The sequence below is a fragment of the Amblyomma americanum genome, chromosome 9, assembly GCF_052857255.1.
Source record: "Amblyomma americanum isolate KBUSLIRL-KWMA chromosome 9, ASM5285725v1, whole genome shotgun sequence".
NCBI classification, from domain to species: Eukaryota; Metazoa; Arthropoda; class Arachnida; order Ixodida; family Ixodidae; genus Amblyomma; species Amblyomma americanum.
The window spans coordinates 29,275,183-29,302,006 of record NC_135505.1 but is presented as its reverse complement, the minus strand read 5'-3'; the positions used below and the strand labels follow the sequence as shown (position 1 = coordinate 29,302,006).

Genomic DNA, 26,824 nt, shown 5'->3' with positions numbered 1-26,824 from the left:
ATATAAACGCTTCATCGGCTCCCTGTGCAAAGTGGCATGTAGCAGAAACGTTGAAACTCGAATAAAACAAAAGAATTTTCGGGGGAAAATTATGATTTGCAGTAGGTGCGATACGCTGATTACACTGGTCGAACTTCAACATTGATGCAGTCCAAGTACATATAAAAATGCGGCTCATTACGCAGCGCACATAAGTGTACTTATTGCCAAGTATTTTAATAGGAGTCTTTGTTATTTTAGACGCGACAAAATTTCTGAAGTCCAACGCCCTCGTCGACGACGATTAATATCCTGTAGTGCCACTGCACTGCATGGAACACTCACACCAGTTCCTAGGAGGCACACCATAGACATTTTGTGCTCTGGATTTCAAGTGGGCCCTCAGTGCTGTGTAAAAACTCTGCTTTCTTCTTCATTAATTAAAAATCCAGGTTCACTGTGAGTGTACACTCTCTGGTATTGTCCTGCGGGGTTGTGTACACTACATGTTGCACGACGTAGCGTGTTTGCGCTTTTGTGTGGCAAATCTGGTCATCTAGGCGTGATATTCGGCATGCATAACTTGAAGCCAGGAGTATGTTTTCGGGTGAGGAACCTCTTATGAAAATACGCTGCATAAATTACTTAATATATAAGAACAGCCAGCGGTGTAAGTTATGGCGATAAAACGTATGTGGGCCAGCCATATAAACAAGAAACAATTGACTTAGCCATGACTAACGGCGTGTCGGTTTAATCCCAACAGCTGAGCAAACACGGCGTTGTAAAAAGAAGTCGTGGCATCAAAGGCGTGAGAGCAGACAGTGTGTTTGCTGTGAAGCAGCCATCTGAACATTGCAGCAAGTTGGCTGTCATAGACTGCGTAGTTCAACTACTGAACAATATTAGCTCGCATGCCTTGAAAGGCGTTAAATTAGCAAGCCATCTCCCTACTTTCGCGCATATCTCTGGCCGTCGACTACTACTTCTTTTTTTTTAGAAGTAGACTTTAAACTTATTATTCTGTGAGAAACACTAAAAAGACAACAATAAACTTTCTAGAAGGTAACATATTGACCCATGATGTGGAACGTGTAATCTCTTTCATAATTACTTGGACACTTTAGTATGTAACTAAAGCTGAAACTGCGGCATAGTACTTACGATCAACGCCTTCACTAGGACTACACGCGTCAGCTCATGACATGACTGGATGTTTCCCTGATAAGGCAAAATGCCTTATTGCATGTTTTGGATAAGAGCTGTATTGCATCAATTCCATTAGGCGAATTACTGTTGTTACACTTCGAGAGCCCCTGTGCAATACGTGGGCACCGGGCAACAGGTGGAAGGGACCAAGAGCAGACAAAGTGAAGCTGTGGTGAGATGCACCTCAATGCGCGCGGGACTGGATTCTCGAGTCACTTGGCACTGTGAAAGATATTGCTGATGTCAACCTCGTGAGTCAGAAGAAGCGCTGGTTCCGGCTACAATCAGAGCATGGGGCATGAGAGCTCGATGGTGACTTCTCGAGTGGACTGCGATGTGGACTGTGTGGATTGATTGTGTGCATAGATGGTGACTGCGGAAGAGAATGTGTGCTGTTATAAGAGACTGAGCGCCTAGCGGAGTAGATGCGACAGGCTTTAGGGCACTATTAATATAGAATGGACGCTAGGGTGCAGCAATTGTCGGCAGATAAAACAAGGCTAACTCCACCTGTAGCATTCAACACCTCAACTCAACTCTACTCCTCCCCCCCCCTCCCCCCCCGACGCTTGAGAGACGCCATATGTGGATTTCGAGCAGTGGCACCGCCTCGTTGTGCACTGCAGGGTCATTATGGAGCAGCGATAAATGACCGTGGTGGCACTCAAATTCAAAACTTTTGTTTTCAGTCACAAAGAAAAAATGCTCCCATAAAATTCGCTGAGCGTAATTTTCATCATATTAGCTATTATTTAAAGATCTGTTGTCTGTATTTTTACTTGAAACTCCTGTGTATGGAGTTCTAAGTTGAATTCACGGCAGACTCCGCTTTTATTTCACAAATTCGTCATTTATTATTAAAACTTCCACTTCAGTTCAAGCTGAAACAATTTTACTAGGTATTACATGTCCGAAGAGACCAACAGAGGGTTTTATATTGCTCATGAATGTTGCATATGTGTAGCGCAAAAATTGCAATAATGGTGCATATCTTGCAAGGAATGAGGAAGTGAAAATATACTAAAATTTTCTTCTGGTAGTTTGCTTTCACAAGCTAGTGGTACAGAATACAGCTTCTAGAATCTTGAAGAAAATTTCTAACGCACAAAAAAAACGAAAATATTTTTTGCAAATCTCTTAAGGAGACCTAGTACTGTACAGTTGTGGAAAATTGCAAAGGCTGTCACATGAGACAAAAGTTATGTTTGGCTCAAATGTTGTGGGAGAATACTTTTGACAATTGGAGATAGCCATAACTTTTTGGAAGAAATCAGGGAGGGTGGAGCGGAAACTGTAGCGCTTATGTAATTGAATTCCGTCTTTTTTCTTATTAGGGGCCTCGTTTGCATTCCTCTTTACTCCCCCTCTTCCCCCCCCCCCCCATACCAGTTTCTCTGGAATGTAGCTTCCTCCTTGTACAGGGGTCGAGCCCTTCACGCTTGTCACCAAAATGCGCCCTTCAATCCTATCCAAAGCAGCCCTGAGGTGGTGAAAAAGAATTCCCCCCTCTTTTTTTAATGTCCTATTTTGTATTCTCTCGTGTTGCCACCAGCCTCATCTGAATGCATATTACCAAGCTTTGTACAATGGCTCTTCTTTCCTTTTTTCACTACTTTCTTTTTTTCTTTTTCCGTCTTTTTTTCTTATTAGAGGCCTCGTTTGCATTCCTCTTTACTCCCCCTCTTCCCCCCCCCCCATACCAGTTTCTCTGGAATGTAGCTTCCTCCTTGTACAGGGGTCGAGCCCTTCACGCTTGTCACCAAAATGCGCCCTTCAATCCTATCCAAAGCAGCCCTGAGGTGGTGGAAAAGAATTCCCCCCTCTTTTTTTAATGTCCTATTTTGTATTCTCTCGTGTTGCCACCACCCTTCTCTGAATGCATATTACCAAGCTTTGTACAATGGCTCTTCTTTCCTTTTTTTCACTACTTTCTTTTTTTCTTTTTCCGTCTTTTTTTCTTATTAGAGGCCTCGTTTGCATTCCTCTTTACTCCCCCTCTTTCCCCCCCCCCCATACCAGTTTCTCTGGAATGCAGCTTCCTCCTTGTACAGGGGTCGAGCCCTTCACGCTTGTCACCAAAATGCGCCCTTCAATCCTTTCCAAAGCAGCCCTGAGGTGGTGGAAAAGAATCCCCCCTCTTTTTTTTAATGTCCTATTTTGTATTCTCTCGGGTTGCCACCACCCTTCTCTGAATGCATATTGCCAAGCTTTGTACAATGGCTCTTCTTTCCTTTTTTCACTACTTTCTTTTTCCTTTTCCGTCTCTTTTCTTATTAGAGGCCTCGTTTGCATTCCTCTTTACTCCCCCTCTTCCCCCCCCCCCATACCAGTTTCTCTGGAATGCAGCTTCCTCCTTGTACAGGGGTCGAGCCCTTCACGCTTGTCACCAAAATGCGCCCTTCAATCCTTTCCAAAGCAGCCCTGAGGTGGTGGAAAAGAATCCCCCCTCTTTTTTTTAATGTCCTATTTTGTATTCTCTCGGGTTGCCACCACCCTTCTCTGAATGCATATTGCCAAGCTTTGTACAATGGCTCTTCTTTCCTTTTTTCACTACTTTCTTTTTCCTTTTCCGTCTCTTTTCTTATTAGAGGCCTCGTTTGCATTCCTCTTTACTCCCCCTCTTCCCCCCCATACCAGTTTCTCTGGAATGCAGCTTCCTCCTTGTACAGGGGTCGAGCCCTTCACGCTTGTCACCAAAATGCGCCCTTCAATCCTTTCCAAAGCAGCCCTGAGGTGGTGGAAAAGAATCCCCCCCTTTTTTTTAATGTCCTATTTTGTATTCTCTCGGGTTGCCACCACCCTTCTCTGAATGCATATTGCCAAGCTTTGTACAATGGCTCTTCTTTCCTTTTTTCACTACTTTCTTTTTCCTTTTCCGTCTCTTTTCTTATTAGAGGCCTCGTTTGCATTCCTCTTTACTCCCCCTCTTCCCCCCCCCCATACCAGTTTCTCTGGAATGCAGCTTCCTCCTTGTACAGGGGTCGAGCCCTTCACGCTTGTCACCAAAATGCGCCCTTCAATCCTTTCCAAAGCAGCCCTGAGGTGGTGGAAAAGAATCCCCCCTCTTTTTTTTAATGTCCTATTTTGTATTCTCTCGGGTTGCCACCACCCTTCTCTGAATGCATATTGCCAAGCTTTGTACAATGGCTCTTCTTTCCTTTTTTCACTACTTTCTTTTTCCTTTTCCGTCTCTTTTCTTATTAGAGGCCTCGTTTGCATTCCTCTTTACTCCCCCTCTTCCCCCCCCCCATACCAGTTTCTCTGGAATGCAGCTTCCTCCTTGTACAGGGGTCGAGCCCTTCACGCTTGTCACCAAAATGCGCCCTTCAATCCTTTCCAAAGCAGCCCTGAGGTGGTGGAAAAGAATCCCCCCTCTTTTTTTTAATGTCCTATTTTGTATTCTCTCGGGTTGCCACCACCCTTCTCTGAATGCATATTGCCAAGCTTTGTACAATGGCTCTTCTTTCCTTTTTTCACTACTTTCTTTTTCCTTTTCCGTCTCTTTTCTTATTAGAGGCCTCGTTTGCATTCCTCTTTACTCCCCCTCTTCCCCCCCCATACCAGTTTCTCTGGAATGCAGCTTCCTCCTTGTACAGGGGTCGAGCCCTTCACGCTTGTCACCAAAATGCGCCCTTCAATCCTTTCCAAAGCAGCCCTGAGGTGGTGGAAAAGAATCCCCCCCTTTTTTTTAATGTCCTATTTTGTATTCTCTCGGGTTGCCACCACCCTTCTCTGAATGCATATTGCCAAGCTTTGTACAATGGCTCTTCTTTCCTTTTTTCACTACTTTCTTTTTCCTTTTCCGTCTCTTTTCTTATTAGAGGCCTCGTTTGCATTCCTCTTTACTCCCCCTCTTTCCCCCCCCCCATACCAGTTTCTCTGGAATGCAGCTTCCTCCTTGTACAGGGGTCGAGCCCTTCACGCTTGTCACCAAAATGCGCCCTTCAATCCTTTCCAAAGCAGCCCTGAGGTGGTGGAAAAGAATCCCCCCTCTTTTTTTTAATGTCCTATTTTGTATTCTCTCGGGTTGCCACCACCCTTCTCTGAATGCATATTGCCAAGCTTTGTACAATGGCTCTTCTTTCCTTTTTTCACTACTTTCTTTTTCCTTTTCCGTCTCTTTTCTTATTAGAGGCCTCGTTTGCATTCCTCTTTACTCCCCCTCTTCCCCCCCCCATACCAGTTTCTCTGGAATGCAGCTTCCTCCTTGTACAGGGGTCGAGCCCTTCACGCTTGTCACCAAAATGCGCCCTTCAATCCTTTCCAAAGCAGCCCTGAGGTGGTGGAAAAGAATCCCCCCTCTTTTTTTTAATGTCCTATTTTGTATTCTCTCGGGTTGCCACCACCCTTCTCTGAATGCATATTGCCAAGCTTTGTACAATGGCTCTTTCCTTTTTTCACTACTTTCTTTTTCCTTTTCCGTCTCTTTTCTTATTAGAGGCCTCGTTTGCATTCCTCTTTACTCCCCCTCTTTCCCCCCCCCCATACCAGTTTCTCTGGAATGCAGCTTCCTCCTTGTACAGGGGTCGAGCCCTTCACGCTTGTCACCAAAATGCGCCCTTCAATCCTTTCCAAAGCAGCCCTGAGGTGGTGGAAAAGAATCCCCCCCTTTTTTTTTATTGTCCTATTTTGTATTCTCTCGTGTTGCCACCAGCCTTCTCTGAATGCATATTACCAAGCTTTGTACAATGGCTCTTCTTTCCTTTTTTCACTGCTTTCTTTTTTTCTTTTTCCGTCTTTTTTCTTAATAGAGGCCTCGTTTGCATTCCTCTTTACTCCCCCTCTTCCCCCCCATACCAGTTTCTCTGGAATGTAGCTTCCTCCTTGTACAGGGGTCGAGCCCTTCACGCTTGTCACCAAAATGCTGAGAGGAGCGACACCTCGAGGCCCTTTCTAAAGCAGCCCTGAGGTGGTGGAAAATAATCCCCCCTCTTTTTTTTAATGTCCTATTTTGTATTCTCCTGTGTTGCCACCACCACCCTTCTCTGAATGCATATTACCAAGCTTTGTACAATGGCTCTTCTTTCCTTTTTTCACTACTTTCTTTTTTTTCTTTTTCCGTCTTTTTTCTTAATAGAGGCCTCGTTTGCATTCCTCTTTACTCCCCCTCTTTCCCCCCCCCATACCAGTTTCTCTGGAATGCAGCTTCCTCCTTGTACAGGGGTCGAGCCCTTCACGCTTGTCACCAAAATGCGCCCTTCAATCCTTTCCAAAGCAGCCCTGAGGTGGTGGAAAAGAATCCCCCCCTTTTTTTTTATTGTCCTATTTTGTATTCTCTCGTGTTGCCACCAGCCTTCTCTGAATGCATATTACCAAGCTTTGTACAATGGCTCTTCTTTCCTTTTTTCACTGCTTTCTTTTTTTCTTTTTCCGTCTTTTTTCTTAATAGAGGCCTCGTTTGCATTCCTCTTTACTCCCCCTCTTCCCCCCCATACCAGTTTCTCTGGAATGTAGCTTCCTCCTTGTACAGGGGTCGAGCCCTTCACGCTTGTCACCAAAATGCGCCCTTCAATCCTTTCCAAAGCAGCCCTGAGGTGGTGGAAAAGAATCCCCCCCTCTTTTTTTATTGTCCTATTTTGTATTCTCTCGTGTTGCCACCAGCCTTCTCTGAATGCATATTACCAAGCTTTGTACAATGGCTCTTCTTTCCTTTTTTCACTACTTTCTTTTTTTCTTTTTCCGTCTTTTTTCTTAATAGAGGCCTCGTTTGCATTCCTCTTTACTCCCCCTCTTCCCCCCTCCATACCAGTTTCTCTGGAATGCAGCTTCCTCCTTGTACAGGGGTCGAGCCCTTCACGCTTGTCACCAACATGCGCCCTTCAATCCTTTCCAAAGCAGCCCTGAGGTGGTGGAAAAGAATCCCCCCCTCTTTTTTTTAATGTCCTATTTTGTATTCTCTCGTGTTGCCACCACCCTTCTCTGAATGCATATTACCAAGCTTTGTACAATGGCTCTTCTTTCCTTTTTTCACTACTTTCTTTTTTTTCTTTTTCCGTCTTTTTTCTAATAGAGGCCTCGTTTGCATTCCTCTTTACTCCCCCTCTTTCCCCCCCCCCCCCATACCAGTTTCTCTGGAATGCAGCTTCCTCCTTGTACAGGGGTCGAGCCCTTCACGCTTGTCACCAAAATGCGCCCTTCAATCCTTTCCAAAGCAGCCCTGAGGTGGTGGAAAAGAATCCCCCCTCTTTTTTTTAATGTCCTATTTTGTATTCTCTCGGGTTGCCACCACCCTCCTCTGAATGCATATTACCAAGCTTTGTACAATGGCTCTTTCCTTTTTTCACTACTTTCTTTTTTCTCTTTTTCCGTCTTTTTTCTTATTAGAGGCCTCGTTTGCATTCCTCTTTACTCCCCCTCTTCCCCCTCCCCACATACCAGTTTCTCTGGAATGTAGCTTCCTCCTTGTACAGGGGTCGAGCCCTTCACGCTTGTCACCAAAATGCGCCCTTCAATCCTTTCCAAAGCAGCCCTGAGGTGGTGGAAAAGAATCCCCCCTCTTTTTTTATTGTCCTATTTTGTATTCTCTCGTGTTGCCACCAGCCTTCTCTGAATGCATATTACCAAGCTTTGTACAATGGCTCTTCTTTCCTTTTTTCACTACTTTCTTTTTTTTCTTTTTCCGTCTTTTATCTTATTAGAGGCCTCGTTTGCATTCCTCTTTACTCCCCCTCTTCCCCCCCCCCATACCAGTTTCTCTGGAATGTAGCTTCCTCCTTGTACAGGGGTCGAGCCCTTCACGCTTGTCACCAAAATGCGCCCTTCAATCCTTTCCAAAGCAGCCCTGAGGTGGTGGAAAAGAATCCCCCCTCTTTTTTTTAATGTCCTATTTTGTATTCTCTCGTGTTGCCACCACCCTTCTCTGAATGCATATTACCAAGCTTTGTACAATGGCTCTTCTTTCCTTTTTTCACTACTTTCTTTTTTTCTTTTTCCGTCTTTTATCTTATTAGAGGCCTCGTTTGCATTCCTCTTTACTCCCCCTCTTCCCCCCCCCATACCAGTTTCTCTGGAATGCAGCTTCCTCCTTGTACAGGGGTCGAGCCCTTCACGCTTGTCACCAACATGCGCCCTTCAATCCTTTCCAAAGCAGCCCTGAGGTGGTGGAAAAGAATCCCCCCCCTCTTTTTTTTATTGTCCTATTTTGTATTCTCTCGTGTTGCCACCACCCTTCTCTGAATGCATATTACCAAGCTTTGTACAATGGCTCTTCTTTCCTTTTTTCACTACTTTCTTTTTTTTCTTTTTCCGTCTTTTTTCTAATAGAGTCCTCGTTTGCATTCCTCTTTACTCCCCCTCTTTCCCCCCCCCCCCATACCAGTTTCTCTGGAATGCAGCTTCCTCCTTGTACAGGGGTCGAGCCCTTCACGCTTGTCACCAAAATGCGCCCTTCAATCCTTTCCAAAGCAGCCCTGAGGTGGTGGAAAAGAGTCCCCCCTCTTTTTTTTAATGTCCTATTTTGTATTCTCTCGGGTTGCCACCACCCTTCTCTGAATGCATATTACCAAGCTTTGTACAATGGCTCTTTCCTTTTTTCACTACTTTCTTTTTTCTCTTTTTCCGTCTTTTTTCTTATTAGAGGCCTCGTTTGCATTCCTCTTTACTCCCCCTCTTCCCCCTCCCCACATACCAGTTTCTCTGGAATGTAGCTTCCTCCTTGTACAGGGGTCGAGCCCTTCACGCTTGTCACCAAAATGCGCCCTTCAATCCTTTCCAAAGCAGCCCTGAGGTGGTGGAAAAGAATCCCCCCTCTTTTTTTAATGTCCTATTTTGTATTCTCTCGTGTTGCCACCAGCCTTCTCTGAATGCATATTACCAAGCTTTGTACAATGGCTCTTCTTTCCTTTTTTCACTACTTTCTTTTTTTTCTTTTTCCGTCTTTTATCTTATTAGAGGCCTCGTTTGCATTCCTCTTTACTCCCCCTCTTCCCCCCCCCATACCAGTTTCTCTGGAATGTAGCTTCCTCCTTGTACAGGGGTCGAGCCCTTCACGCTTGTCACCAAAATGCGCCCTTCAATCCTTTCCAAAGCAGCCCTGAGGTGGTGGAAAAGAATCCCCCCTCTTTTTTTTAATGTCCTATTTTGTATTCTCTCGGGTTGCCACCACCCTTCTCTGAATGCATATTACCAAGCTTTGTACAATGGCTCTTTCCTTTTTTCACTACTTTCTTTTTTCTCTTTTTCCGTCTTTTTTCTTATTAGAGGCCTCGTTTGCATTCCTCTTTACTCCCCCTCTTCCCCCTCCCCACATACCAGTTTCTCTGGAATGTAGCTTCCTCCTTGTACAGGGGTCGAGCCCTTCACGCTTGTCACCAAAATGCGCCCTTCAATCCTTTCCAAAGCAGCCCTGAGGTGGTGGAAAAGAATCCCCCCTCTTTTTTTTAATGTCCTATTTTGTATTCTCTCGTGTTGCCACCAGCCTTCTCTGAATGCATATTACCAAGCTTTGTACAATGGCTCTTCTTTCCTTTTTTCACTACTTTCTTTTTTTTCTTTTTCCGTCTTTTATCTTATTAGAGGCCTCGTTTGCATTCCTCTTTACTCCCCCTCTTCCCCCCCCATACCAGTTTCTCTGGAATGTAGCTTCCTCCTTGTACAGGGGTCGAGCCCTTCACGCTTGTCACCAAAATGCGCCCTTCAATCCTTTCCAAAGCAGCCCTGAGGTGGTGGAAAAGAATCCCCCCTCTTTTTTTTAATGTCCTATTTTGTATTCTCTCGTGTTGCCACCAGCCTTCTCTGAATGCATATTACCAAGCTTTGTACAATGGGTCTTCTTTCCTTTTCTCACTACTTTCTTTTTTTTTCTTTTTCTGTCTTTTTTCTTATTAGAGGCCTCGTTTGCATTCCTCTTTACTCCCCCTCTTCCCCCCCCCCATACCAGTTTCTCTGGAATGTAGCTTCCTCCTTGTACAGGGGTCGAGCCCTTCACGCTTGTCACCAAAATGCGCCCTTCAATCCTTTCCAAAGCAGCCCTGAGGTGGTGGAAAAGAATCCCCCCTCTTTTTTTAATGTCCTATTTTGTATTCTCTCGTGTTGCCACCACCCTTCTCTGAATGCATATTGCCAAGCTTTGTACAATGGCTCTTCTTTCCTTTTTTCACTACTTTCTTTTTCCTTTTCCGTCTCTTTTCTTATTAGAGGCCTCGTTTGCATTCCTCTTTACTCCCCCTCTTCCCCCCCCCCATACCAGTTTCTCTAAAATGTAGCTTCCTCCTTGTACAGGGGTCGAGCCCTTCACGCTTGTCACCAAAATGCTGAGAGGAGTGACACCTCGAGGGCCTTTCTAAGGCAGCCCTGAGGTGGTTAGAAAGAATCTCCCCCTTTTTATATTTTTATATTATTATTCTTATTATTCTTTTGTTAGTAAAAAAAATTTTTTTCGGCCCCTTGGGAACACCTGCATTCAGGTTAGGAGAGGCCTTCTTAGATTGTCACCGATTCTCTCTCTTCCTTTGTTAAAAAAAAAGAGAAAAAATGTTCTTCCTGGTCTCTTCCCTCCCCACCCCCCTTGTGTTTTGAACTCGTGCATTGCTGTAAACTTGTAAACTCTGTACCTCGCGCACTCTATAAAAACTGCGTGTTTCAAACTCTGTACTACACTCGAAAAAGGGTGGTCCTCCAGCCGAAACGTCGTGAATTAAATCCTGTTATGTTTCTTCAATTTTAGTGATTTTATATTATATGTGTGTGTGCGTGTGTGTGTGTGTGCGTGTGTGCGTGTGTGCGTGTGTGCGTGTGTGCGAGAGAGAGAGAGAGAGAGAGTTTCGTTTTGTAATTTTTGAATTTTATCCAATTGCTATGCTCTTATCAAGATTTATTTCACAGCAGAGGTTTTAGCTGCCATTTATTATCATAACTGCATGCACTGGAACAAAAAACATTGCTAAAAGACATGTTTCTTTACGCATTCAGTTTCTCCTTGGCGTCACGCCACTCTTTCGTCCAGAGGTTCATAAAATCGGAATCTTTCGAGGATTCCTCTATGGCATCCTCAATCTTGGCTAACTGCTCTTTGGTAAGGTTTTCCCGCCACCCGCCGACCTTGCCCACTCGCACAAAATTCAGCTCCGCCTTAGATTTTGCCCGAGTCTCTTCCGTTGAATTCCTGGCCATCTTTTCCAACACTTTCGGATCCTTGACAAAGAGGCAGGCCAGATCTTGATGACTGGTCTTCACCACAGCCTTCATGTGCTGCGCGCTGCTCTTGTCCAAGACCATCTCAAGCAGATCTTCGTCATCCTCCAGCCGGCGAGCGTAATCCTCCCCAAGAAATCGCGCCAGTTTAAGAATCATGCCTTTTGTGTCTTGCGCTAGTTGTTCGTATGTGATGAAAAAGACGTTGGGCTCCTCCTTTAGAGCGTAACCTGCCTTGACGTGCTTGAAGTAATCGCCGAATCCGGTTTGACCCTTGAGAAAGACGTCGAGAATCTCGTCGAATGAGGCGCTTCGCAGATGCCAGTCGGGCATCTCGGTCATGAAGTGGTAGTAGGAGACGGCGACGTCCCACGGGTTTCGAGCGATGTACACATACCTGGCCTTCTTGTCGAACGGAATACGGCGCAGGTGAAGGTGCGTGCGCATCGTTCGAGGTGGCTCCATGCCTTCGAGGGCTTCTTCGCCCTGGTATTCGATGAAGGGGGCTCGCGTCACGAACTCCTCAAAATCACGTGGGCCTTCCCCTCTGCGAAGGATGAGCTGTATGATCTGCTGCACCCAGTGGGTACCGCATTTCGGGAACGCCACCTGCAAAGCAAATCATCCAGTTAGATACGGAACATCTACAGAAGTCTCTTTTTTTATCAACATTGCTTCCGGCTATATATTGATGTGACAGAATTTGAGACAAATTTTTATGTACGCTTTTTTTTCGCGATCACTGCTGATTGGATAGAAGACGCGCTGTAAATAAACATTCATCTAGAATTAGGAAACATACTTGCGTAATAGAAGTATTTACCGTAGGCTAGAATACTCATACAATCATCAGAGGGGAGAAGCCTGCATACGCGTCGAGTAAAACGAAGCACAGATGTTGACTTTTTGCTTGAATGTGTGTTCACTGCCTCACAACCGAAAAACAAGCCCTGATACACCAGCAGAAATCACACTAAGCTCTATTGTAATGCCATCTGTACCAAAGTTGTTGAATTAAGTACATTAAGACCATATAATAAAATGGGATATTATTGGGTGGCAGTTACCATCAATATCAAAGTGTCACTTACATTCACATGGTCTATTCAGCATGTCCTGAGAATTTGTACCCGTAAAATGTATAGGTACACCTTGAAACTTGTCGCGCCTTGAACCTCAATGAAGAATGTAAGTCACGAACCATCCGCATAGTGCGTTGTCTTCACTCTCGTTTTTAGCGCTGTCTTATCTCAGGCTTTTATGGAAGGGCTATTTACAGAAAAACGAAGCTTTTCTATTGTAGGTCACAGACTACACCTAGATCACCTCGCTGGGCATGATTTTTCCGGCAGTATTTTTGCTTTTTATTTCAGGACACAAAGATTCTATCCAATATTAATTGCTAGGAGCTCGTATACCGCAATTCTTTTGATGCCTCAGTAATGAATTAGCGACCATTAACACGCTTCCGCTGAACTAAAACAAAACATAGCAATTACCTGAACCACATCTCCTTCTTGAAGCTTAAGTTTGGCAGCCTTGTGAAACAGCTCTTCATCCACGAGCATGTCGTATGGGATGCCATCGATCACCTTGAAGCGAGCTTTGCGGTCGTCTGCACCCATCTCACTGCTAGTCGGTTATCTGCAATAAATAATTCCGAACAGACATTCAGAATGACTAAACAACTCACTGCAATTATCAGCATCTTGATCTCTTCATAGAGGTATTCAGTAGATGCGCGCAGGTGCAGTTCCAAACTACATACTTTTTCATTCTGAACACTGAAGTGCTGGCAGACGACGGACGAAGGGAGGACGAGACACTGTGGGTCTCGTCCTCCGTTCGTTTGTCGTCTGCCAGCGCTTCAGTGTTCAGAATGTGAAACCGATGCGCCCAGGAACACACCCTGCTGAAGTATATTTTTCAGCCTGTACCATCCACGCTACTACCACTGTGGTGACATGTCGCATAACCTGAAATTTTCAATCTTCTGGCCCCTAGTCATTTAGATTACTGGTCCTAGGAAATAGTATACACATAGACACATCTATGCACATCCAGTTGATGTTCTTGAAATACAGTACCAGAACTGCATAAAAAAAATTATTGCAACGTTGACTGACAGCGAAACAAGCTTCAGCGTCAGCTCATGCTATTGCAAATATAAGCCTCCATTGTTATGCACGTGAAATCCCTCTAACTCATATGCAGTTCAGTCGATGTTCCTGGAAGTTTTAATTTGTTTTTGATGCACCCACACATACCCACCGGTGTGGTTTACGAGGAACAGTGCGGCGTGCTGCCAGCGTAGAGGATTTTCACTGTCCAACGACAAGGCAACATAACTTCCTTGCAATTGTGGCCTACTTGCCGTATTCATGGGAACAGGCCTTTCTGCGGTGTCTCTGGCAGATGCACGCCGACAGTCTTTTTACGAGCGGAACCTATAAAAATCTTCTCGACGTGTTCACGCGGAAGAGACTCCAGCTGTGGCCTTGGCGAATGCCCGCGTACGGTCCTCATACGAGCACACCTGTATTTCAAGTTCGCCGAACCAAGGCATGAGCCCGGAGCCATCAGATAAAAGAGAAATTTATGTGCCATCATTCAACGATTAACAGGAAAGCCGAAGTGCTTATCGTGGAGTTTGGTGTTTCTTTTTCTCCTGTAAATAAAACGCCAGGCCATTGAACGACCGCTATGCGGGGTTTTTAATATAGAAGGCAAGCTGCATTGCTTCAACCAATTTGAAGGTTCCGTGTGGACGGCGCAACCAGTCCCTAACTTCTCTCCCAAAGCTTGTGCTGTAAAGAAGCATTTCTTTTCCAAGAGTGTTTTGCATTGATCACGAAAAGCGCCGCAATTAGGAGCGCATTACAGAGGTGAACAGACAAGAAAAAAAATTCAGAGGGCGCTTACCAGTCCAGCTTTCTCGGGCAAAAATTTTGAAAATTGGAAAATTGTAAGACACTGTTCTGGAAATATTAAAGGTTATGATCAATCTTTCTGATATGTAGTGAAATCTTTCTTTTAAAATGTTTCCGTCGATAACATCGATCAGTTATGTCTGCCATAGGAAGCCAATGAAGAACGCTTTTGAGCAAAGCAAGAACGTGAATAGACAAAAAACAAGACTCCCATTGGGTTATCAGCGGATATATGGATTGTCGTAGTAAAAGCTTACACTATATGAAAAAAATTGCGTTCATAAACGGTTTGCCGAAAAAAAATCCTTTTGTCCAGAATTTCTGGGTGTCAGACTGCTTACGTTTTGGGAAGCCGAAAGCATTAGTGTGTCATCGTGAGCCTTCGACTTCAACGCAGGTTGCGCAGTGAGAAATGAAACGAAGATGCGCCTGCGAACGCTGATTCCACAAGCGCTGAATGCAAAAAGTCCCGAGTGAAACACTTGGGCACTCGGTGCGAATACCTGCCGCTAGGTAGCGTCCAACCTGAATAAATTATGTATGCTTTACGTCACGAAAAATCGTATGACACCACTCAAACGGTGTACGACAAACAGTTACTTTACAATTATCATAATAATATTGGTTTTTGATTAAATTAATTGTTGCAGTAAATTCTAACATCTCGGTGGTCACCTCAACCGTTCCTTAAGTGAAGAGGTAAGAGTCTGTGAAGGCAGACAATTGAAAGTTCATGTGTCGTCCGTTCGAGTTCATGTTGCAAGCTAGCCCCAAACTTGATTAGAACATGTAAGCTACATGCAACCTCAAATCGTTTGCACCACCCTGTATGTTGTACGACAAACGGTTGCGCGTAATTTGGGTACGATTCTATTCGGGCAAATCTGGTGCCGCATGCAGGTCAGCCAGAGGGATCATACATAGAAGAACTACATTTATTTGATTCTCTGAAGTAGCGGTGCGTGGATTTCTATGTGCGTCCTACGGCCGCTTGGTGATGTCATCGTATATTTCTTCCCATTGCTGGTACTTTCTGTACAATCTACGAGTACACAAATTAACAACCTAGCAAACGAATAAACGCAGCTGGCTTTTCTCGTAGTGGGACCAGTAATGCTTTCGCACTTATACGGGACAGTTGAAGATAGGTGTGTTATTTTTCCGGTGAGACGCACTGGTATTTAGGAACACATATATGGCTTACAACTGCCTTAACTCTAAAAGCAAATATTACGTGCGTTAAGATTGGTGATGAAAGCGGCTACTGAAGCCGCCTTCGCCCTTGCTTGGTCCCTTCCTCCGCGGCAAGGTTGGCGTGTCCACACGTCCACTGTTGCAGACTGCTACTGCACCTTACCTTTCCTACTAACTGCTTACAAGCCCTACACAGACACACACTTTCTGTGCCTTCCCACCAATATATTAACAATTGCCACCAAATATTATGGCGCCGCCTTCAGACCCGCACCATCCCCCCCCCCCCTCTACTTGCTCTCAAACATCCACCCGGGTGCACACACTCCCTCCTATACTTAGTGCACGCACCCCCTCGCTACTCTTACCAATATTCTCCTTGAATAACCTGCGGACCCTCCACGCGGGCCCCGGAGCTCCTTTCCACTTGGGAAGAATGGGAAATCCGAGTGCACTAGACGTACCCGGTCAGGCAAAAGTTCGCAACTGACCAGGCCGCCCACGGCATGGAAATCCATAAACTCACGAACGTATAGTGCAGTCGGGTCGTCCGGGGACTCACAGACGTACGTGTCGAGATCCCATTGTGAATAAAGCCATTTCCATCTCTCTCGCAGTCAATTGTACTCGACCGCTGTGGTAATCGCACAGCACACGGGCACCTTTTGTGAGGCGAAACTGAAAAGGTTCCCGTGTGCTGTGCGTTTAAAGTGCACTCTAAGTACCCAAGCTGTCGAAATTATTCCGGCACCCTCCACTACGGCAGGTCAGTAAATATTTATTTCATTTCCACCTTCGTTCCTTCTTTCACGCCGCGGTTGACGTGTCCCAAGAGAAGCGGAAGAGTTACTGCGCATTTCAGTTCCTCATCAAAAAGTTGAATGAAGTTTAACGCCGTACCACGGCAGCGTTTCGAGGGCACTATGGATAGCTATTGCAGCTGAAAACTACCTCAACCCTTGGAGGATGATACAGGATAATCCTGGACCATGAAAAAAGAGACTTGAACTGAGCGAATAGGTACGCCACTAGATGGTTGTGCATCAAGCATGTCTCCATTCACCGCATGGTAAGTCCGAGTGGTGTATAAAGTTCCCTTGCCTTCTGGGATGTTGCATTCAGTACACTGCGCGATGTGTCAGTGAGCGGCTTCACGTACCTACAAACGCCGTCAGCTGGGGAGACCCTTCGAGCAATATGGCTCTTCATTCTGGACAACCAGGCGAGATTAGTTTAGTTAAGGCTCGAGCATGACGAGTGATTGCACTGGATGTCTATATGATGAAGCCTCAGAATTAAGAACGTGAGCGTTCTGGTAGTATCCTTCTGCCCGTGTATCAATGTTAGCGCCTGGATTTTTTGAAGGTGAATTCGGTAAGCCTGGGAAATTTACTCCTGTTGGATATAGAATGCACCACAGAGGTCCTATAACTAGGGACCTCCACCTAGTGTTTCTAAGGACTCCTGTCCCTTTTATAGTCAGTAAATTATTTCACTACGACCACCCTCTAATTTTCACAGCACAACAAAAAATGGCTTGCCTACGTGAGAAAAGTTGAACAGTGATCTTTGGGAAGGAAGTCGCGCTGTATCTGTCTCACATATCGGCGGACACATTAACCGCACCGTAAGGGAAGACATAAAGGAGGGAGTGAAAGAAGAAATGAAGAAAGAGGGGCCGTAGTGGAGGGCTGCGGAATAATTTCGACCACCTGGGGTTCTTTACCCTGCACTGACGTTGCACAGCACTCGGGCGGCTTAGCGTTTCGCCTCCATTGAAACGCAGCCGCCGCGGTCGGGTTCGAGCCCAAGTACTCCGGATCAGTGTCCGAGCGCCCTAACCACTGAGCCACTGCAGCGGGTACACCTAACGTGAGCAGAAGACTGCTTTTGAGGAAATGAAAGGCGCAATAACTGCCTTTTTTCGCGGTGGATACTTCAAACGCGCTGTGACGGAAGGGAGGAATGTAATAGTCAATGAAGAAAGAGAGGAAGAGTTGCCGTAGTAGAGCTCTCTGGAATAATCTCGACCACCTGGGGATGTTTAACGTGCACTGGAATAGCACAGCACACTGGTGCCTTTTGCGTTTCGCATCCATTGTACAGGGCCTCCGCGGCCGTGCTCGCAGCCGGCTACTCCGGCTTTGTTGCCGAGCATTCTGACTACGGAGCTCCTACGGCGGTTAGGTAGTCAACACAGGCAGTTTTACGGCGCTGTGCACTAGGGTGCGAAGTTCGTCACGAAAGCCGAGCGCGTTGTTGTGGCTAACGAAAAGCAAGGGAACGCTGCGGCGTGTGAGGCAGCGAAAGTAGCGATGAGCGCCGAGTGCGCTGCCAAGGGGACAGAGAAGAAGCGGCATAAGGTTGCATCATGTCAAGGCGAGAAAGAAGCCGTGTAAATGGTGTGCTTCTCTGCTCGAAAAAATATTGTGGACTCTTAAGTCACTGAACTTGCGTAACAGCGCGACTAAAATTAAGGAACGGGCGTCGACATAGAGTGGGAAGAGCGCTGACTTCCAACTGTTTATTCAGCTGAAGATGTCATACATGTAGAAATACGAAGCGCCAGCAGGAAGAGGAAAGAAAGACGGAGCAAAGCGATAAAAACCAACGGCACGAATGGCTAAAGGGGATAGCACGAAAGTCCTAATCACCCATCAACATCCGTCTAGAAACCTTGGTTGTTTCTTGGTCAATGTAAGTGATGGCATACTTACACACCCCTCTATCGCATGAGCATTCTTTGCCTCCTCTATTATCTATCAACGCACAGATCTTTGTGCCGAGCAACAGTCGTGAGCGTTAGCTCTTACTATTCGCATTCGAACGTTTGTTGTCCGTCCGTCAACAAAAAATGTCACCCCATCACGTGACCGCACGTGCGTAGTCCTCGGGCCGGACAGGTAGGTGGTTTACCCTTGCGCGGGCGTTCCGCTTTTATGTATCGTCTGAGCGGGTGCCCAGACCGGTGCCACTTCAGGTCGCAATTGGTGACAAAATTACTGCCGCCCGTTTAGTTTGGTTTAATTTGGTTTAGGGGGTTTAACGAGCCAAAGCGACTCAGGCTATGATGGACGCCGTAGTGAAGGGCTCCGGAAATTTCGACCACCTGGGGTTCTTTACCGTTCACTGACATCGCACAGTACACGGTCCTATAGAATTTCGCCTTCATCGAAATTTGACTGCCGATGCCGGGATCGAACCCCCGTCTTTCGGGTCAGCAGCCGAGCGCCATAACCACTGAACCACCGTAGAGGACCCCGGCCGTTCGTTTGGCGCAGAGCGCTCGAAGTGGTGGCAAACGAATCAGCACGCTTCGGCGCACAAAGTTATTAGTAGCGCTAAAGCCTGGTATGGGTGAGTGATTTGTACCGACGACCCCTGGTCTCCAAAACCGTGATAGGGAGCTGACCTTCGGATTGCCGAGCCCGGCGAACCAGTGGTCGCAGAGGGAGGCGGGTGGTATCAAACGAATCATCGTTTCGTGATGTACACGTTGGTATCATAACTTGTCGAAAGTACAGGAGCAAACAACTTAGCCAACGCGCTTCATTTGATTTCACATTGGCGAATCATTCTGTACTTTTTCTAACCGCAGGCACGCATGGCTCAGTATGACGACGCGCAGATTCTTCTCCACGATTACGGCAGATCAAACAAAGCTAGCCCGGTTACCATCATCTACATTCTTGTTGCGCTCCTTTAGTATAGTAGTTTGCAGCTGCCTGTCTGCCCAATGTATAGGCGTCCGCAATACAACAGCACGCGATATGCGACATCGTCGTCGCAAGTGACAAACAGATTTCTTTACCGAATTGTGAATGAATTTTTTTCTCTTTGCATCGGCACCGGTTTGCTTTCTTCCGACAAATTGTCGGGTTAGGGGAACTGAACACCCAACATCGCCACCTACGCCTTTTCAGTCTTTTGGAAGCCTTGTAGATATACGGAATAACTGCTATGTTCCTGTGTGCATTCGGTCCTGTCAGATCTTTGATCTGATGTTGCTGCACTTTTTCCGTTTTTTGCAACATGCCCTCGACCACAGAATCCACAAGAGGCTCCCGGTATCCCGTGTTAGGCACCCACCTATTCAGTTGTGCTGGGTTTTCCTGAAGCATGTGTTCATAAGATTTTGTTATCACGTTCTTTAAAACAGTGATAAAGAACGCCTCGCTTCAAGAGCTTGGAGTGGGCGCATACAGCAGGTAATCAGCATTTTTCGCTCGCTGTTCATTACCCAGCATATGCGGTCATTAAAAAACACTTGTCTTAACGTTCTTTTCACTCTAAGTCGTCGTATCTTCCTTAGATTTATTCGATCTGTTACATACCAGTTAGATGAACCAAATAACCCAGCAAGCAACCACTTTCTCTTAAGTGACCTTTAAGGTCGGAATGCGGCAGCATCAGAAGCAACGTGGCTGCTACATGTTTGTGTCTGTGCCAATCCTTTAACTACACACACAATGTGGTAACTCCTATGACCACATCTTGGACACCCATAATCATGCGCTTGGAATATTTTAATCCAATTCCTCATCATACGTCTCTTCTGTGTCCATCCATGTCGAAGGCCCAGATGCCGTTGACACCTCTCACCCAAGCGGTTCTCATCTGCTGGTCTCGCACTTTTTCGGTTGCGCAGGAAAGAGCGAGGTCAGCACCGTTGTTCCGTGACCTTTTGACGCGGTTGCGCTTGCGACCAATTATTGACCTTTGTGAATAACACTGGACGAAAATCGCATGTGAATCGCCACGTTGGGTAGGTTGCCATCTGCCATGGTGGCCAAATTGTGATGCCGTCATAAGGTGACGTTACCCTCTAGGTCATAACTATCGCGACCATTGAGCGACCTTTGAGGCAAACGGAAGCAAAACTCCATGATGCAAAGCGAGTGAAGGCACTGATAGGCCAAGCTATCACCAAAAGGCTTAACTGAAGTCCACTCAAGCAGTGCAGCTAGTATTATCTGGGATACGCCCTAAAATGCGGTAGAACCACAAATAAAGCCTCAAAACCTAGAAGGAAAAAAATCCTTTTTGTCCTTACATATTCTTAACAGCAGATAAGCTGGGGACTTTGACCGAAGCAGGCGGCGCTTCCCTGGCACAAGCCTTGAAAAGGAACAAGGTAGATATTGCCCACGTAACGATATTAATTGCGTGGGGGATCTTGGGAATGTAAAAGATGGTCTGCCAAGTATGCTAAGAACATACCTTGCGGCGATTGTGACTGTCTTCATCGAGGAAGTGGTAAATATACCACGAAGGCTAAAAGAGCACCGAAATAATGTTGGCAAGAATTGGACGGCCTCGAGTGCTGTTGCAGGACACGCGCTAAACGCCGGGCATGAGACTTCTTGGAATGGTGTGGAAACCTTTGCTACATAAAAAGAGTGGTCAGCTCGGCTGCACCTGGAATCCTTCATAATACAGACGACACCAAAGATACCCAACAAAACAAAGGAAAATCTTCACCCGGCTTAGGCAAAATCATTACGGTCATTGCGGAAGCTAGATAGCCTACACTTCCTTGGCCAGTTCTTGATCGTGAAGAAAGGACCCGCACGTGCTCCTTAACATCTGCTAACGTTTTCGGCATTGTGAGTGACCGAAGATTCATTTACTATGCTACTACGTGACCAAACGCATACCGTCTAGCCCTGGGCTACCATAAGCTACGATGAGCCACCACTGTGGAAGCTGACATTGGCTTAGGCTGAATAAAAATTCTGCGAGCAGTCACTAGACGCCTCTTCACCTTCAGTGAAAACAACCTTTACAAAGACTTTTCAGAAGTGCCCGGCTAAAATTATTTTTTACTAGTTCTGTGGTACTGTCACAGCATTAGTGCATATATATTTGAGTGTCATGTGCACAGTAGACTTTGTCTGTGAAGACTCAAGGGTTGCAATGGAGAAGCTATTTTGACTGGTGCTCTGAAAACAAAATGCATAAAACCAGTCGTGTTCATTACCAGCAACAGCTTCGTTCTACGCACACAAACTAACTTTCCCCTACAGTAGCTTTCAGGATCGTGACCAATTATTAGTGCATGGAGAATGTTGTTAACACATCAAGCTTGTTCTGTCCTACTGAAAAACAAATTAAGCTATCAGGAGCATCGACAAGACATTACGCGACTGAAGCCATCGGGATGTTGCCTGTCAGCAGCCATGCCTTTCTGCGTTTCTAATGCCCTGCAACCCAAACATGAAAAAAACAAGAGTATTTTAAATCATATGCCAACAGCTCCTTGCATTTGACAGAATAGCACAAATAAAACTCACTTACTTATGTTAAGAACGAAAGCGCTACTCGACGCTTCGCACGTGATAAAAAAGGCCGTTGTCTTTCTTCACTGACTACTACACCAACGACGTCGACGAAACTTACTTCAAACCCAGTTTACTGTCATTGTTTTCCATTTAAAAAAGTGTACAGGACAGCAACACAATAAAGTTTAGAAACGTTTAGTAATTGCAAACTCACCAAGCCAGAGGTTTTGTCGATTGTTCACTTCTTCGGAAGTCCCTGCAGTGGATGCGGCGGAAAGACAGGGCACAACTCTTCAGCTGTACCCTTTATAAGGCCTGGCTCTTTCACGTCAAAGATAACGACCTGCGATAGCTCTGGGTATACTGCCGACGAGGGCAGGTCACTCGCGCTAGACTGCAGGAACGCCACGCTAAGTTTGGCTCTTGCCCTTATCAGTTGCGTGTAACAAATGAATAAGACAACTTGGACGAGCCTACGGCAGAAACCGTGTGAAGAGCGTAGGTGGGTGCGATATGATCAAGTGGGCTAGCCTTATACTTTTTGTTATCTCGAGCAGTGTAACCTTCCGCCTCATGGTTGTTTGCGGACGCAGGGACAGCTGTACCGGCACAATGCTTTTCAATTTCTCTGGAACGGCCCCTAGTTCACTGCACTATGTACTTCCTGAGCCCCTTTGGACTTGACAGGCCATAATTTCGGATGAAATGCACAAAAAAGGCGTCCCCTGTCGGACTTGCGAAATTAATGTATCGGCAATAAAATCTGCTCTATCGTTTTTATTTCCTCCAGTTTTTAGAGTTACGGCACGCTCAGGAACTAGCGATTTTCTAGCATAACGTAGTATCGAACGAAAAACAAAATAATGCATGACACCATAGACGTACAAAAGCACCCTTTGGTATAATGTTGGAGGTATAAAATCCCATAGCTCAGCGTGGGACGTGAGGGAAGCCTAGAAGATGGCTTTGACTTAATTTCGATCACATGGAATTAAATAACGCTGAGATGGCACAGCACATGGGCCCAAGAAACTTTTCAGTGCCATGACCGGACCTTAGAAACTTTATCCAGAGCTCTCGGGGAGCGACACACAGAAGGCCTGATCTGTCGGTCATCTTGAAACGCCCAGCTCGAGCGTGAAGTGTTGACCAGCGCCAGCCGTGTTACTTTGCCGTGAGTCGCAAGACATGACGAAATTTCCTCAGCTGAGAAGATAGCTCAGCATGGCGGGGATGGGTTTGAGAGAGATGAGGTCCACATGCACTCACGCTGTGCTCTGTCACCCAGTGCGGCGCTCGGCACAATTTCAACGAAAGCGTCAGATAGTAGATCAACTCAAATATTTAGGGTGCGTAAACGCGCGGTCATTGTTCCTATCGATACTCACTGGCGCTCACAAGAATAGAGGTGAGCAAGTGACGGGGCTATGTGAATTCGTATTTGTACAAATAGGAAACCGAAGCGTACTGTGGCGCAGTGCAACTGTCTACCCTGTGGTTCTGCCTGAACAACGCCTAGCATTAGTGGTTTGAGCATCGGTCTAGCATGCGAAAGGTGCGGGTTCCATCCCCTGTGCCGTAGGATACCAACCGGTGACACATTTGGTAGAATCTAAGCAGGAATACCCCTATCTGTGAGTAAAAATGGAGTAAGCTGCCCTCTATCGCACTCTGTTTTGTAAAAGGGATTGCACTAGAGGACAGTTTGCACCCTTTTTACTCTTTTTTGTAAAGTGTGCGCAAGCTTCCCCGGCTTGGTGTGTCGCTTAACGGGCGTGAATGCTTGGAAAATGGGGATTTTACCTTATCTTGTGTGGGCGAGAAACATCTGCCGTGAGGGTTTTGTTCATATTTGCCCTCGCAACATAAAAATTAATCATCACCATCGACGCGCTCAGCAAGGGTTGAAGGAGTGAAAAAACACACATGAACAAAAGATACACGAAGAGAGACAGACAGCAAGGAATGGTTGCGTTAGGAAGTTATGACTAATTGGCAAGACAATAGTTATAGCCATGGCAAAATTTTTTCACGCAATAACAGCGCCTACAATCTTTCGAGTTTACACAGCGCCTTTCAAGCGAATTGTGGTAGTTCACTCGTAGGAAATCAACTGAACTACATTAATTGAAGGCGACGCACAGAGCCCTCCCTTTCGAACACGCATTCAGCCTAGGCATAAAAGCGCCCTTGTGCGGTTGTGGAGTACGCCGACGGACTGGTATCTCAAAAGCACTTCGTGTCTCGGCGCATCGCCACGGTGCCGGCAGCTTGTGATAGATGATCTCGTACGGACAACAACACTCTCTGCACGCACTAAAAGCACACCCCACTGGGCCCAGGAGTCGTTTTCTGGGCCGCACGCACTCAACATGCCTTCACAGCAGTAGCGTGTGCTTCCGCTGCTGGCCTCAACCCCTGAAGACACAGCGTATCATACACCATATGGTGCACATTTTTTGTCCTCAGTAAACGTGGACGGCGTGAAAGGTGGTCTTCGGGATTTAGTATCTCAGTGTGCGCAGTCTCGAAACCATGAGCGCTCTAACTTAACTTTCAGGAGAATTTTTTTACTGGTTTTCTTTTGAAATTTGCATGGAGGTAGTGTTGTGCGTTTCTTGCGGTAATTCTGTGAGTAGAGGAAATATTTTTTGCAGTCCAACTGAAGGCATCGTTTTGAATACTTTATTGACTCATAAAACACATAAAAGGCTCTTTGTCATTCTGTTACCTCATCCGGAGTGTGATAGCCTCTGAAACTGCATTGTTAGAGGGACATTTGCTTCCGTATCACATATCATGCAGTATGCAGTTATATGTAATTTTATTCGTCTATGGAGTTTTGTAATTTCAGCGGCAGAAAATAAATTCCCTGCAGTTGAGTGATTGAAACCTGCTTTTGTTTGTTCGGAAAATTATGTGTCCATGTTAATTAAATACTCCGCCTAATTAAAGCAGTGATAACACGCAAATAGAATTTATGTGGGTGCGGAAAATAAGGTTCTCTACCCATTCGGCAGGTTGTACGGGGACCGACGTTATTATACTTAGTGGACGACAAGACGATCTCCTGTCGGTGGAGGCAGAAAAATGCGCTGGAGCCTATAAAATGCGGAGTATTCAGAGCGATGCAAAAGAATCTGTATTTGTCTAAAACAGAGACGTAATGTGCATGGTCATTGCACGGCAAGTACAAATACATAGGTCTGGGTAAACCTGGAGTGACGCGATAGTTACAGCTGGCCCAGTGGAACTGGCTCAGTCGAATTGCAAAGTCACTCTTTCGCCGCTCCGTTTCGCTGGGCGTTCCTTCTTTTCCTTAGTCCTTGGACGTGAATTCACTGTCTCTCCCTCTCTAACCGTCCCCCCCCCCCCCCCGGAAAGTTTTTTGGAATCAATTGAGCAGAATTGCTGCTCCCGAGCAGCACACCTTAACCGAAAAAAACACTGACCTCGAAGTCACATTGTCTGCCACAATAGTGTCAACCGTCAAAAAAGGACTCGCAGTTGGGGTCGAGCGCATGTTCAGCAGCTTCACGCAGGGGTTGTCTGATATTGTTGTAAATCAGGCTGTTAGTCCACCTCAGACTTTAGTTCAACCAGCATCAACATCACATGAAGCCTGTGCTGAAAGTTTCATTGCCACGTCATTACTCAAAGTGCCATCTCACGTGCCGCCTCTCGACAGCGTCCCTGTAAGCCTTTCTGGCAATACTGTTTGCACTAATGATGTAGAAATGGCATGTCCTACGCAGAAGCGTCGTGCTTCAACCTCTCCTTCTAAGTCCTCCGTCCCCCAGTTCAAGACCAAAAGAGGGCGTTCTAGTATGACATCTAAGTCAGATATGCGACAGGAGGCTGTTTCAGCCTCTATTCTCGAATAGGCATCATGGCGGGTGTAAAGGTTCTCCACTGGAATGGCCGCTCTATTGCATCTTATCTTCCTGATTTAAAAATTATTTTATCTTCTCATAACCCAGATATTGTGCTCTTGCAAGAAACTTGGCTCTCCCCTGTAAAGTCATTTTCTTTAAAGAGGTTTCGTGTTTTCCGAGTGGACCGAATAAATGGCAGGGGCGATGGGTTGGTGACCCTGATTTCGTCAAAATTGTGTCACCGGGCATTAGTAACTAAAAGGTAATAATAATAATATTAATTGGTTTTTTGGGGAAAGGAAATGGCGCAGTATCTGTCTCATATATCGTTGGACACCTGAACCGCGCCGTAAGGGAAGGGATAAGAGAGGGAGTGAAAGAAGAAAGGAGGAATTAGGTGCCGTAGTGGAGGGCTCCGGAATAATTTCGACCACCTGGGGATCTTTAACGTGCACTGACATCGCATAGCACACGGGCGCCTAAGGTAATGGATTCTGATTGCGAGCTTCTAGCTATAGATCTCACTTTGCCGCAATGCGCTACTGTCACAGTCGCAAACATCTATTTTCTAACTGGAGTATGCAGAACAGGCTACCTAGACACCTTACTTGCAACCTCTAGCAGGGTAATAATTGCAGGGGACCTCAACTCACATCACGTCGTCTGGGGTTCCTATACTAATTCACATGGACATATGTTATGGGCATGGATGTCAGCAAATGATGTGCGCTGCTGCAATTCTCGGGCCATAAGCTTCATCCGCAGACGTTCGCGATGAGTTCTCCATTTGTCCTTGGCAGCAAGAGGGGTAGGTATGGAGGCATGGTCAACAATTGACTGCGGCACATCTAGGGATCACCGGCCAATTATTTTCACCATCTTGGTGACCCCCTCCGAGATCATGGTTCTGCCCGAAAATTAGTGAATCTTGCTGCCTACAAATCACCTTTGCGCGCCTCCCTTACGTGTGATCCTTCTTCGTGTAGGACTGACACGGCTCAGTGAGTGTTTTCTTCAGTTTTGAAGGCTACGAAGGCTAACAACGTAGAATCCTCCTGTTCGCCCCCTAATCCTGCTCAGACTATGTTCTTGTTTACAAATCAGAGTTAATAACTGCAGTTTCTTCAATGCAATCTTAAGCTCCGGGTTTGGATGGTGTTACGGTCGGTATGTTAAAAATCTTAACACAAGACTTCACTCAGGACCTCCTAGATTTGGCCAATAC

The 26,824-nt window shown here is 46.0% G+C and overlaps 1 protein-coding gene across 1 annotated transcript; it reads right to left on the bottom strand.

Annotated features, from left to right (window-relative positions):
- Positions 1-10,966: 10,966 nt before the first annotated feature.
- LOC144105478 (sulfotransferase 2A8-like) lies at positions 10,967-22,112 on the bottom strand. Its single transcript, XM_077638598.1, has 3 exons — positions 21,939-22,112; positions 12,819-12,963; positions 10,967-11,928 (listed from the first exon to the last, which is right to left on the bottom strand). The coding sequence occupies exons 2-3, from the start codon at positions 12,942-12,944 to the stop codon at positions 11,086-11,088; spliced, it is 969 nt and encodes a 322-aa protein (XP_077494724.1). The 5' UTR covers positions 12,945-12,963; positions 21,939-22,112; the 3' UTR covers positions 10,967-11,085.
- Positions 22,113-26,824: the final 4,712 nt, after the last annotated feature.